This window comes from Panthera onca, chromosome A2 (genome assembly GCF_046562875.1).
Source record: "Panthera onca isolate mPanOnc1 chromosome A2, mPanOnc1 haplotype 2, whole genome shotgun sequence".
NCBI lineage: Eukaryota > Metazoa > Chordata > Mammalia > Carnivora > Felidae > Panthera > Panthera onca.
The window spans coordinates 145,609,629-145,623,549 of record NC_138340.1 but is presented as its reverse complement, the minus strand read 5'-3'; the positions used below and the strand labels follow the sequence as shown (position 1 = coordinate 145,623,549).

At 41.7% G+C, this 13,921-nt stretch overlaps 1 protein-coding gene across 6 annotated transcripts in view; it reads right to left on the bottom strand.

The window, feature by feature from the left end:
- Nucleotides 1-13,921, bottom strand: part of NRF1 (nuclear respiratory factor 1) — a 147,321-nt gene that overhangs the window by 27,996 nt on the left and 105,404 nt on the right. For all 6 annotated transcript variants that reach the window (XM_078439618.2, XM_078439612.2, XM_078439593.2 and 3 more), the window contains 2 exons: nucleotides 12,864-13,021; nucleotides 5,116-5,240 (listed from right to left, as the gene is read on the bottom strand). In XM_078439618.2, coding sequence (XP_078295744.1) covers nucleotides 5,116-5,240; nucleotides 12,864-13,021 — 283 coding nt within the window. The remainder of the gene's footprint in view (nucleotides 1-5,115; nucleotides 5,241-12,863; nucleotides 13,022-13,921) is intronic.

Genomic DNA, 13,921 nt, shown 5'->3' with positions numbered 1-13,921 from the left:
ACAGAATCCAAAGCAGGCTCCAGGCTTGAACTGTCAGCATAGAGTCTGACATGGGGCTCAAACCCACAAACTGTGAGGCCATGACCCGAACCGAAGTCAGATGCTCACCCAATGGAGCTACCCAGGTGCCCCATCTGTAGCGGTATTTTTCTAGGTATGTCTCCTGAGGCAAGGGGAATAAAAGCAAAATAAACTACTGGCACTACATCATAATACAAAGCTTCTGCACAGCAAATGAAACAAAACTAAAAGACAACCTGTTAAACAGGAAGATATAAAAGTATGTAAAATATGGTTAACATCACTCATCATCCGGGAAATGCAAATCAAAACTCTAACGAGATACTACTTCACACCTGTCAGAATGGCTAACATTAAAAGCGTAAGAAACAATAAGTGTTGACAAGGATGTGGAGAAAAAGGAACCCTCTTGCTGCTGGTGGGAATGCAAACTGGTGCAGCCACTGTGGAAAATAGTACGGAGGTTCCTCAAAAAGTTAAAAATAGAAATACTCTATGATCCAGTAATTGCATTACTGGGTATTTATCCAAAGAATACAAAAGCACTGATTCGAAAGGATATTTGCACCCCCATGTCTGGTTATTATTTATAATAATATATGGAAGCAGCCTAAGTATCCATCAATACATGAATGGATACAGAAGATGTGGTATATACACAACGGAATAATGTTCAGCCATAAAAAAGAATGAAATCTTGGGCCATCTGGGTGGCTCAATCTGTTAAGCGTCCGATTCTTCGTTTGGCTCAGATTGTCATATCACGGTTCAGTTTGTGAGATGGAGCCCCAGGTCAGGCTCTGTGCTGACAGTGCAGAGCTTGCTTGGGATTCTCGCTCTTTTACTGCTCCTCCCCTACTTGTGCGCATGCTCTCTCTCTCTCAAAATAAATAAATAGAACATTAAACAAAGAATGGAATCTTGCCATTTGCAACAACATGGATGGGTCTAGAGAGTGTAATACTAAGTGAAATAAGTCAGAAAGACAAATACCTTATGATTTCACTTATATGTGGGATTTAATAAACAAAAGAAATAAAGGGGGAATAGATAAAGGAGAGACAAATGAAGAGGCTGCCCCCCCACCCCCCCGCTTTTTTTTAAAGATTCTCTTAGCTATAGAGAACAAACTGGTGGTTACCAGAGGGGAGGTGGGTCAGAGGATGGGAGAAGCAGGTAAGGGGATTACGAGTACACTTATCGTGATGAGCACTGAGTAATGTACAGAACCGTCGAATCACTCTATTGTCCACCTGAAACTAATAGAACACTGTAAACTACACTGGAATTAAAATAAACTAAAAAAAACATTCTGCATGATAAAAATGGCGCTTCAAATCAGTTTAGAAAGGATGGATTTCAACCTTTTATGGAATAAATGGTGCTGGAATAGATTACATAGGGGAAAAAAATCAATTCAGATCCCTACCTAATGCCACATTCAAAATAAATTCCAGATATTTCACAGTATTTAAAATAAAAAAATGAGACCATAGAAGAACTTCCATATAGATAAGTATCTATATCTGATTTGGGGCCTATGCAAATGTAAAGGCAAAAAAGAAATAATTAAGGAAATAAAAATGAAAGTAACAGAAATAAAATAAAAATAAACTGAAAAAAAAAACAACACCTATTTGCAACGTATACAATTAAAGGGGTTATACCTTTAATATAGGATACTTTCCCAGCAGCTCTGGTGAGAGTCTTAATGGGACAATAGTTGAAACAGATGATCCCCATTACCTTTATTGATTAACTATGAACTATCTGCTTAGTTCCCCCGCCCCCATCTAGCTTTGAGGAATAGAAGACAGCTGCATGAATATGCAATAAGATCTCAGACATAACAGCACCTCAGAAGAGGTGCCCAGGTGCCAATATAATTCCTATTTTTAATTATTTTTGCTGAAATGGGAAGGCAGAAAAAAGATGTGGGAGATCTGGTTCCCTGAAGATTGCTATCCATGGGTGGGAGGTCAGGTGAGAGGTGGTTATCACTCAAAGAGCTCCTCAATCCCTGTGTGGGCCTGCCTTTAGAGATTGTACAACCTTTTATATTAAGATGTGGGGGGCTGGGGGAGGGCCAAGGAACCACTGTGAGAAAAAGAAAGGAAAAGAAAAGAGGTAAAGGAAGGCGCTCACGGAGAGGCCTTTTCCAGTCTTAGGCAATTCTATCTGCCCTTCAATGAAAAGAAAGCCGCCTGTGAAAAGCTTTACTTTGAACTAAACCATGAGATTCCATGAGACCAAAAACTCATTTAGTGCTATAGAAAAAGGAGGAGCACAAAATAAAGTAATACTAGTGCTTGAGTAGTCAGTCCCCTTAGTGTTGGGGCAGGGTAGAGTCCAGAAAAAAGGAGAGGTCTACAGGGTGCAAGGTCTCTGTCCAATCTGCCTTGGTGACCCCGAAATTAAACTTCTGCCATGCATGCATGGGTTATCTCTAACTCGCACACCACAGTCCTCCAGGACACTGCTTCATATCCTTGTGCTGCCTGGCCATCTCTCACCAGTTACTGTACTCTATCAAGCTCCACACCCAATGGTTCTCCATCTCAGAAGACACAAAAACTCCTCTGCTTCAGGCACAAACAATATCCAGATTGCTCTTAGAAGAGCTGTCTGCTATGGTTTTATTTAAAACATACTGTGGAATCTGGGATGTATTTCTTTTTCCCTGGTAGTGGTGTTTCCAAATAGCACACTGTTCTGCTACCATCTGGTTCTTCCTGATAATAAACTTTTCCTGATAATCAGCTTGGTCTATCGGCTGACCCCATAAGGTTGCCATCACAGAAGTGACAAACTCTGGCAAGACAACAACGGTCTGAAAGAACGATGAAAAGAGAATCCCTAAAAGACTACCCAGAAACCAAATTGGCTAGTTACATGGGAAAAATTTGGTTCTAGTCCCACAGCAAATCCTACAGCACTCTGGGTGAAATGTCAGAAGACAGAAGGAGCGTCAGAATTATTTGAATCATATCCAATATTAGAGTCATTTTCTGGATTCCCCAGGAAGAGATGAAATGATCGGCCTTTGCCTAAAATTGCTGGAGTAAGGCGCAACTCAATGGCCTGATTTGACACAGAAAAGCTGTGCCGAGAAAGTGCTAATTCCAACTCTCAAGTCTTAGTTCAGCACATGTCAGTGGTCACAAACTGGGGATGGTATTCTTTGGGAACCACTGGCTTTTAGGATGCAGACCAGAATTTTCTCTTATCGCAAACACACAGCCAAAGACATGAAATCAACACAACGGACTCACACAACCCTAAGGCTACGGAAAAGAGGCAGCTTCTAGGAATCAATAGTGGGCGTGGCTCAGCTTTCCCCCTACACTGCCGAATGGATCTATTTGGCCCGAGACCCACAGGGTCCAAATACTTACATATAAATTCATCTGAAAAGGTGAGGCTGAGAAGGAGCCAGAACGATAAAGCTGTCTGTTCTCCTTGCCCAGACAGGTCAAGACCATTAGAAAGGATAACAGTCTCCTATCAAATGCAGGCAGAGAAGGATCTGTAGTAGTTCCATTGTAAATAACAGCAATTTGCACTTCAGAAGAATGTCACATAGCCAGATGTCCTATCTGTTCAAGGTAGATTAGGACTCAGATGAGGAACAGTGTAAGGTAAGGAAGCAGGGGTAGGACTCTAGCTAAAGAGGGAGGTTTTCCTTACTTCTTCCTGTGGTCCATTTCATCCTGAACATACACGGCTGGAAGATCCCCTTTATCCTGCAGTGTTCTGGCTAAGATCAAGCCTATCCCTGTTAGGGTTAGTTCATGGAAGCCCTAGCCCTACAGAAAAAGCAGACTATAATTGTAGTTTTTTATTTTTTTGTTTGTTTGTTTTTTTTTAGGAAAATGATTCTCAGAAGCCACAGTGGCTCTTTACATTTCTTGTGTTAATTCTTCTTTGGGTGACAGACACAAACACATTCCTCTTCCCACTTCCAAAGGAGGACACAACTTGGGGTCTTTCTTCAAAGACTTTTCCAACTAACTCTATTCACTGATGAGGGACCTATCCTTTAAAAAGTTCCAGGCACTTTTCTTTCAGCTACTAATGTCAGTAAGGAACTTTCTGCCTAAATAAAAGTATGTTATTATTTATCCTCTTTTTAAGACAAAAGAAATCTCCGAAAACCATGAAGTACTTAGTTTGTTCTACTTAATCTAGTAGGGTAGTAGTAGTACCAGCAATGTATGTATGCATGTATATGCATATGTACATATGTATATATACATACATATATATATATATACACACATACATACATATATACACGTTTCATTTTAAAAATTCAATAAATAATCAGCCAAATGGGGCTGGTCCTCCATTTTGACCCAGACTTCTGAGGCACTTCCCAGGGCAGCCCAAGTCTTGGTAACTGACTTCTGGAGCCTGCCGAAGTGGATCCAAAGAGCTGGGCTGGAGTTGTAAATTTTTGCCACCATATTTCTATGAACTTTATCCCTTTTGTTTATTCAGGAAATCACCAATATCCAGGTAGTCAAAGAGCTGGGAAAGAAGGGAAGGGTGGGCGTGTGTAACTGGCTAAATCCAGAGGTCCTTGGTGAGGACACATTTAACAGGATGCAGACTCAGAGCACCAACCAGAAAAGTGCCCTTGTCACAGCTTGCTGGCTGATCTGTGTGAGACGGTGGTGCCTTTCTCAAGATGGAACGTTCTACCCTACCACAACGTACCCGCCCATGGGAGGATCTCTGCTATAGCAGAGGACATTGATCTACCCCATGGGAGAGTAAAGGACAAAATGTGGCCCGTGGCAAATTTTAAAGTACCTCTTGGTAAGTCCTGTCACAGTGAAACAGTTTTCAAATAAGCATTTCAGTTAGATATGCGTTATCATGGATTTTTTTTTTCCCTCAGAAAACCCCAAGTCTCCTCCTAGTGAAAGGAATCAGAGGCTCCTAAAATTTTCCTAGGCATCAATTGCCTGTCAATAAAGAAAAACTCAAATCAAAGCTCAACCTCTTTCTGAAGGGTCTGCTGTCAGTCATGTCATGAAGGTTTAAGTGGAAACGGGGAAGACATTCCATAAAATATTTATGCTCTCTTACCATTAGCATCTTGGACTCCAGTAAGTGCTCCGACAGCTGCTGCGGTTTCCCCAGACAAGACGATCTGTCCCCCTCCTTGCAAGGTAGCCTCGGCCAGTGTGGCGACAGCATGGGCGGCGGCTTCGCTGTGGGCACAGGAACAGGAGAGGGGGACGTGTAAGTTGGATAAAGGTACAGCACTGCAGCGAGACAAACCATCCTTCCGACCCTTCCTTGGATCTCTCTACTGACTCCATGGGTATGAGCCTACCAGCGAATACTGGAGTCCACTGCTGCTGGGGAGAGCCAGGGGAATTTTTAAATGGTAACAGTAAGTAGCTAGAGAAACCCCAAGTCTTACAGATTTAAAGAGCTAATGTGAGATTTTCTTTAAATCTAGGAAATGGGTGTTTGAGGACAGAAGGCACTCACTGCCAGTGGAAGGTATGATCCACATTGACAGCGCAAAAGCCTTTCTGGTTGGTAATTACAAGGTTTTCTTGTTCTCTTTTCTCTTTATGGTAACACTAGGCAGATTACCTAAAACTGCCCTTTTGGGGACATTCACTTTCGAATGTCCCCTCTCTGTAAAGAGAGCTTTCATACTATTCTTCCTTTCTGAGCTTGTCTCCAATAAACTTTTGCCTGCTGCTCAAAAAAACCCAAACAGACAAAACAAAAACGACCCTTTTGTAGCCGAGGATGACAGTACGAGGAGTCAACAACGTGGACTGGCTATTCAATTAATATTAAATAGTAACAATGTGGTTTACACGTGCGACTTCAAGTACAAAGTAATGGCTAACACACTAACATCCTGCAAAGTCTAGGTTTTCTCTTTGCCTCACTGTACATGTGGGCAGTGCTAAATTAAGGCTTGAAATTTTAAATGATCACCATAAGCCCAAACTCCCAGCCTCTAGAAACACAAAGAAACAATAAAATCTCCCTTCCTTGCAAGCACTTTGCAGAATAGATAGGTATTAACCATCTGTTTATAGTGAGCACTATTCTGGCAGTTTGTACCCTATTTTCCTTTCTTCTTGTGATATGCTGGTCCCAAATGCACAAATACCCATTTTTATTGATTCTATGATACCACAAACTAAAAATGCACCATTATTTTATGTGCCAGCAAGCAAGGAAAAAAAAAAAAGCCTGACAATTGTAGTAGTGTGGTTTACCATTCAAATTTCAGAGATGTTAAAATGCGAAAGAAGCAGAAATTCAGCACCTCTCCTGGGAAAGTGTCAGCTCCCACTCTGCACAATTCCTGAAGGAGTATCAAACGTGGGCTCAGAGTGGAGGAGGTGGTGTCATTTAGTTTAGCGGGGGGGGGGGCGGGGGGGGGGGGGGAGCGGCAAAGGCCTGGATCTGACACCAAATAAGCCAGATGAATAAGCTTTGCTCTGAGTTGCAGACTTTGCCTAACTCTGGCAGGCACACTTCGTGGTCACAAGCTGTAGGCAGGGTTGGGTGAGGGACCGTGGACTGGTTAGGGTAGACATGTCCTGACTATGGGCAAAGCAACATGTACCACACTCACTCATGTGTCACTTTCATTTAAGAAAGCCAGCAGACAAGTAAAGCAACTGACACTATCATTTCCCTGGGGGAATATAAGGATTCTAGGAAGCAGTCAAAGAAACCCAATGGATAGAAAAGTCTCATTAAATAGAATATTCCCACTCTCTTCCTAACTTGACTTAATTTTTATGTCTGTGTTCAAGCTATCTTTTTCTGATAATAAAATACATGCGGAAGGCTTGTAAAAATTTCATTAAGTATAAAAGAAACTTTAAAAATATCACAGACATAAGTTATTTCCTTCTAATCTTAAAAACAGCTTTAAACAGCTAATAATGAGGATTACACTTACTGCTAGTTTTATAGCCTGCTTTTTTTCACCTAACATTGTTTCCCCATGTAAACATTCTGACCTTTATTCAAAATAATAAATAAATTAAAATTGCTGATCCCCCTGCTTTTTTTCCTCGTCATTTATCTGTGGCAACTTTTAATTTCCAGGCTTCCTTTGACTTAGTTCAAGGTTATAGTTATATATTTCAAATTTATTTGCTTCCTTCATAAATATTATATATACTTACAATAGTTGTGAATAATATTTATATTATATATTTATTATATATTTTTATATATTTATGAATAATATAAATATATATATATATATTTTAAAGTAATCTCTACACCCACTGTGGGGCTCGAACTCACAACCCCAAGATCAAGAGTCCCATGCTCCCCTGAGTCAGCCAGGCGCTCCCATTCATAAACATTTGGGGACTAACTGAGCCTGAGCAAAAAGCTCACCAGTCATGGAGTGCACGTGCAGTCCATAAAAATTACGATCACCCTCCACTCAGAGGCACACTTCTTGGTGATGTGATGTCCAAAGCCAGTCATTCCATGGTATCTATAACATGAATTTAGAACTAAAGGGGACCTTTGATCTGGAATTCCTACCAAGGCTATTCTTTACACTTTACATGGTAGACTTTAATTTCAAAGTCCTTCAAGAGTTTTTACTAGATATAGTAAAATGAGTGATGATTTAGTGTCTACATCCTTAATCTTTAATATTTTTCTAAGAAACTTATGTCAAATAACACTACCAGCCAAGTTTACAGTACCCAGGTGTCATTGATTAATGACAAAAATATTTCATACTCTGGCCTGAGACTTCCTAGAAAGCTGAAGAGTCTGTTCTTTCCAAAAAGCTGCAGCAGTGTGGTATTTGCAAGAAGGAAGCTGTATATGAAAACTGCTTATATGGAAATACTATCTTTGTTTACACGTTACCTCAGTGACTGTTCATTCCCCAGTTTTTATCACAATGTGTATAATTTTATTTCTGTGACCATCAAAGGTGACGTCCTGCCAGTCTTGGAACCCCTGGACACGTGTTTTCGGTGTGGAATTTTACAGGCGATGAAGGGAGGGCAGCTACCCTGACGTGGATATGCACCTATACCCAATCACACCTATTTCATCATGCCCGAAGCTCTAAACATTTGAGGTCATTTTTTCTTTTTTTCTTTCTTTTCTTTTTAAAATTTTTTACATTTATTTATTTTTTGAGAGACACAGAGAGACAGAGCACAAGTTGGGGAGGGGCAGAGAGAGAAGACACAGAATCTAAAGCAGGCTCTGAGCTGTCAGCACAGAGCCTGACGCGGGGCTTGAACTCACAAACCGTAAGATCATGACCTGAGCCGAAGTCAGATGCTTAACCGACTGAGCCACCCAGGTGCCCCGAGGTCATTTTCTTTAACATCTTTCTAAAATATGTTTGGTAGAAGAAAGGCTGTGAACGAGCACAACCCTAATGCAACCTGGGAGCAGCAGTCCAAGGGGGATGACAGGCCCATAGGCCAGTGAGGTCAGTTATTTCATCGGCTGCCAGAGGCAAAGCAGCGAGGGAGGGATCTTTTCCATGGGGGCATAAAGACAACTGTGACTCCTGTGGTCAGCAGGCCTTCATTTCCAAATCTACTTTAAAACCGCTGACACGAGATTTCATGGAGAGAGGGCAAACTTACTGCTAGAAAAAGATGACCTTTACTTCTAAGATGAAGAGGGATGAAAAGGGCTTTAAGCTACCGCTTCACAAGTTTTTGACAAATATGTCTAATTTTAAGTCAATAGTACTTTCATTTAAAAAAAAAACCAGTCAATTTTTCCGCAAAAATATGATTCACTTTTTTTTTTGAACCCAGTGTCTTCACAGCAAAAGAAAAGCAACTCTAAGTTCCGGAACAAGAGGACTCAAAGCGAGCCTTTGCTTTCCCATAGCGTCGAGTCACAGGAGACGGTAAAAATTGTCTTCGTGTCGACAGCACAGCGTCAATTTCTACTAGAGCAAATGTAGACTCAGTCTATAAATACTTATCATGTATCTGTATATGCAAGGGCTGTACTGACTTAAATTTACTTGTTTAAGAGGGAATATAATCCAGGACAGCTTAACCAACACACTGAAACATCAAATTAACCTTTTTATCGCAACAAATCACATGATGCTTTCACTTCCTTTCCCCTCTGGTTGTTTGGCTGAATACTTTTTTTTTTTCCAGCTGTAATGCTCTGCACCTCATTTGTTCATTTTGATTCTCTCCCCATCTCCTTTCTAAAGATGCTGATTTATATGTATTTTGAAAATACTTAAAAATTAACTAGTTTCCAAATTTTTTAATGACCGTTTCTCCATACCTCTTTGGATTATTTATAATGCCAGGGTGGGCTGTTTGAGCCCGGGGCCCTTGTTCTGACTTGTTACACAAAACTCTTAAACAGTGTGGTCGAAAAATAGGTCTGTCCTGCATCTGTCCTTATCCCCATCTCCCCTCCAACAGGTGAAGGAGCTCCTCTGTCTTCTTATTCCACACCTGCCATGCTGTGCGGCTTCCCTCTCTCCCCTCACTCTGCGCCCACATCTGCCGCTTACGGCGCAGCGGAGGGCAGGTGATCAGTAAAGAACCATGCTTGTTCCAACCGCACCTGAAAGAGGCTAGAAGGAACCAGCGCTAAGAAATCACTTTGTTACCATGGGAACAAAGACTGGCTTTCTCAGTGTAGTTCTAAGATAATTTCCAGCAACAAATTCTGTGGTGAGGCTGGGAGTATCATCTCATCCCACAAAGCAGCAAACACCAAGGGTGCGTGTCTTAAGTCCAAACTTCCTGCCACTGGCCAGTGGGTTACCTCTCTTGGAATCAGAAAGCCCCTAGGAGCCTGCTACAGTCTAGTCTTCGTTGCCAGGCTTGGTTTCTTCACCCTCAGCAGAGGCTGCAAAACACCATCCCCCAACACTCACTGGGTTCTGAACTGATTGCAAACAGATTTCAACATCTTTACTCCTCCTACGTGCCACAGTGAACCATGTTCTCCTTCCTTTGGAGTAAACACTATAGCCACCGCAGCTGCATCTGAGTTTGTTAACAAGCCCTCAGGGGAAACCATTACTCTCTTTGCCTTTAGAAATAAGCCCAGCTCCTTACACTAAAGGGAGCCAGAATGGGCCTCATATTTTCCACTATGTGTAGGGTTCCCAGGACACTCACACTTCACTGGAATATCCAAGGTGCTGGCTCAATGAAATCAAGTTTTGCTGGTCTTTAATGGGTAGGCTCCATGCCACAGTAAGGGGTTACCAGGCCAGAGGGAGGTTCCTACCCTGGCCATGGCTTTTTTAGGAAGTTTATTTGTGGTCCTTTCTCAAAGGAGTGGGGTTGGGCCAAAGCATAAGGGGTCAAATAAGACTTTCAGGTTATTGAAAAGCCACGTGGTTCAATGGGCTAAGAAAAAAAGTCACTTAGAGTACCTCTGAGTGAGTGAGTGTGTGTGTGTGTGTGTGTGTGTGTGTGTGTGTGTGCGTGCGCGCGCGCACTCGTGCACTCCATACCTAATCAACCACCAAGTCTAGCCACACTCCCTTCAAACTCAGTCACTTTACCACCACTCTTACTACTTTAGTTTCCAAGTCTTTAACAAATCACACCTGGTCCGCCTCTTCCTAACTGACCTTCTATTGCTAATCTGTTCTCATTATAAGCGATTCTGAATACACAAAATTGAAAATACAACTTAAATGATAACCCTCAGGTGCCTGGCTGGCTTAGTTGGTAGAGCATGTGACTCTTGGTCTTGGGGTTGTGAGTTTGTGCCCCACGTTGGGTGTAGTGATTACTTTAAAATAAAACCTTAAAAAAATGAAAAATACATGATAACTGTAATTCCTGAAGTGCTAACTAGGGGCTGTGTACTTCGATGAGAGTTTTATTTACATCATCTCCGTGAAACTTTTTTAATTCCATATGATGAGAATTAGCCTTATAATGATGAGGAAACCAAGGCCTAGGGGTTAAATTTCTCAAGATCAAATGGCTAGTAAGTGGCAGAGCTAGAATTCGAACCTGAATCTATGTGACCTCAGAACCTTCTTTTCAGCCCCCCATACTATACAGCCACACGGAAGTCATTTGTGCGTCAGCTTATCGAGGCTTTCTAGTTATTTATCACAACCGATCTAAACTTCGGCTGACTCTTCTATTTTGGAGGAGGTGATCCCCTTCCTCTGAATTTCTGCAGTGCTCGCGGTGTGTACTACATGATTCAACAGTGCATTAAATTCTGAGGAATAGTGTTCACTAACTGTTTTACTTAAGTCAATTTCCCCAGTGTTAATAACATGACTTCTTTGAGGGCAGGCATGGTATCTTAGAGCGCTGTTTATTTACAACCTTACCTAGCAGAGTGTAGGCATGTCCTAAGAGTTCAGTGACTGTCTGAGACTAACAACAGCTGTGCACATAATGGTGGCAGCAGACCTACCGTATGCCAGGCACTGATCTACGGATCTCGCATGCATTGGCTTTCTCAGTTCTCACAACACCCCTACCCAACAGGGGTAGCTGCTGTTTTTATCCCCATTTTACAGAAGAGGAAAGCCTGGGCACTGAGTTCAAGTAAATTATCCAAGGTCAAACAGCTAAGTGGGTGATGGAGTTGTAGTTTAAACCCAGACTGTCTGGCTTCAAGGCCCACACTCTTAAATATTGGTTAAAATGCCTGGGTCCGCTGGAAAATAAAATTACGTCCGCAATGAAGAAGAAAAAGAATGATGTGGGGATGATCTTTTCTGTCAACAGAACCAACAGAAGAAAACCAAGCAGGGAACAATATAATTTAGTTTTGGAAACCTTCAATCACTGGAGTGTCCCATTCTGCAGCACCCTTCCTAAACATCCCTGAAAAGAAATATTTCAATGATTTTTCCCAGTAAGCCAAAACTGATTTCAGAAAGTCACTGATAAGGGAAACATTTCCGGGAAAGTCAGTAAAATCAGCTCTCAACGTGGATTAAATGGATTAATGTCCCTAACAAAAAGTAGTTTCAGGGTGACTGGGTGGCTCAGTCAGTTAAGCATCCGACTTCGGCTCAGGTCCTGATCTCACAGTTCGTGGGTTCGAGCCCTGCATCGGGCTCTGTGCTGAAAGCTCGGAGCCTGGAGCCTGCTTCGGATTCTGTGTCTCCTTCTCTCTGTCCCTCCCCCTCTCACTGTTTCTGTCTCTCAAAAATAAATAAGTGTAGGGGCGCCTGGGTGGCTCAGTCGGTTAAGCGTCCGACTTCAGCTCAGGTCATGATCTCGTGGTTCGTGAGTTCGAGCCCCACGTCGGGCTCTGTGCTGACACCTCAGAGCCTGGAGCCTGCGTCTCCCTCTCTCTCTGCCCCTCCCCTTGCACTCTGTCTCTCTCTCTCTCTCTCTCTCAAAAATAAATAAATAAATAAATAAATAAATAAATGTAAAAAAAAAAAAAAAAAGCTGGTTTCTTTTGTAGAAGTGAAAGAATGACTAAAAGCAATTTGTTTTGTAGGGTAAACAGAAAATCAATCCTGAAGCTTCTTGCTTTATTATATCCTTTGGTCCCATTAAAAACACAAAGTCCTCAAACCTTGCGTTTTTTGGTTTGTTAAAGGGCACAGAATAGGAGAAAGGAAAAGGGATCACGGTCTCTTGACCAGCAGACTCGAGCTGGAAGTCAGAAGGCAGGACTGGCTGTGGGGGCGGGTGACGGAGCACAGGAACGGGCTGGGAAAGGCTGGTTATACGTCAAATGACGATACTCCGTGGGCTGAGAGGATTAAGCTCCAACTGCTAACTGTGACAAACTGAAGTGCAACATTTCTCTTTACAACCTACAGGCAGGGGCAGATCCACTATCCTCATCTAGTCCCCCACCCCTGCCTCCACCTGTTGAGTGCCATGGTGACTGTAGCTCCCTGTTGCATCTCCTGAGAAGCTGCCACTGCGGCCTCTGCCAGTGACGCCACGGCCTGGGTGGCCTCTGATGCTTGCGTCGTCTGGATGGTCATCTCACCTCCTTGCAACGTGGCCCAATTTTGTTCCACCTGAGGCAGAGAGGACACGACAGTAAAGAATCAAAGTCACAAAAGGCTTATGATACATTGCTATGTGCTCAGCCAAATACAGACACATTTTTAAATTAGCATGACCTACAATGTACAGAACAGGGTTTTTAGTATGCTATCTTTTGTGTATGAAAAGGGGGGTATTAGAATATATATTTGAATTTACTTATATTTGCATAAAGAAATTTTGGAAGGACACAAAAGAAACCATTGAAATTATTTTCCTTGGTGTGTGTGGGGGGAAGGGAGTTGTGGGAATAGGTTGGATAAGAGACAGAAAGCAAGATTTTCCAATGTATACTTTTAAAAATATCTGAGACATATCAATGTATTACCTATTCTCTTGAGTTCTTTTGAATAGGTAATATATTGATATGGCTCAGATTGAAAATTGTGACTAAACCAAAAAATTGAAAAATTAGCACTTTTGAATAGACAGTAAATATAATTTTGAAAACATTCAAATGGTACCCAAGGGCATATAATGCCAGTACTCCAGACCTTGAGTACAGAGGTGACTACTGTTCCCTATTTCTTGTGTAGCTTTGCAGGGATAGTCTCTTTATATGCAAGCTTATTTACACACACACACTCACTATTTCCCCCTTTCTACTCCTTCCTAAAAAATATAAATGGCAGCATATTCTTTGTTATCTTTTTGTACCTTGCTTGTTTCGCCAACAACACATCTCTGAAATGATTCTATTTTGGAATGTATAAAACTGCTTCATTCATTCATGATTCATAACAATGGCTGCAAAGCATTGTATTATAGAGGTACACCATGATTTATTTAACCAGCCATCTTTTAAAGGGCATTTAGGTAGTTTTTAGTCTATCTTTACATACTATGTTGTATATTTTGGGGGAGTCTATTTA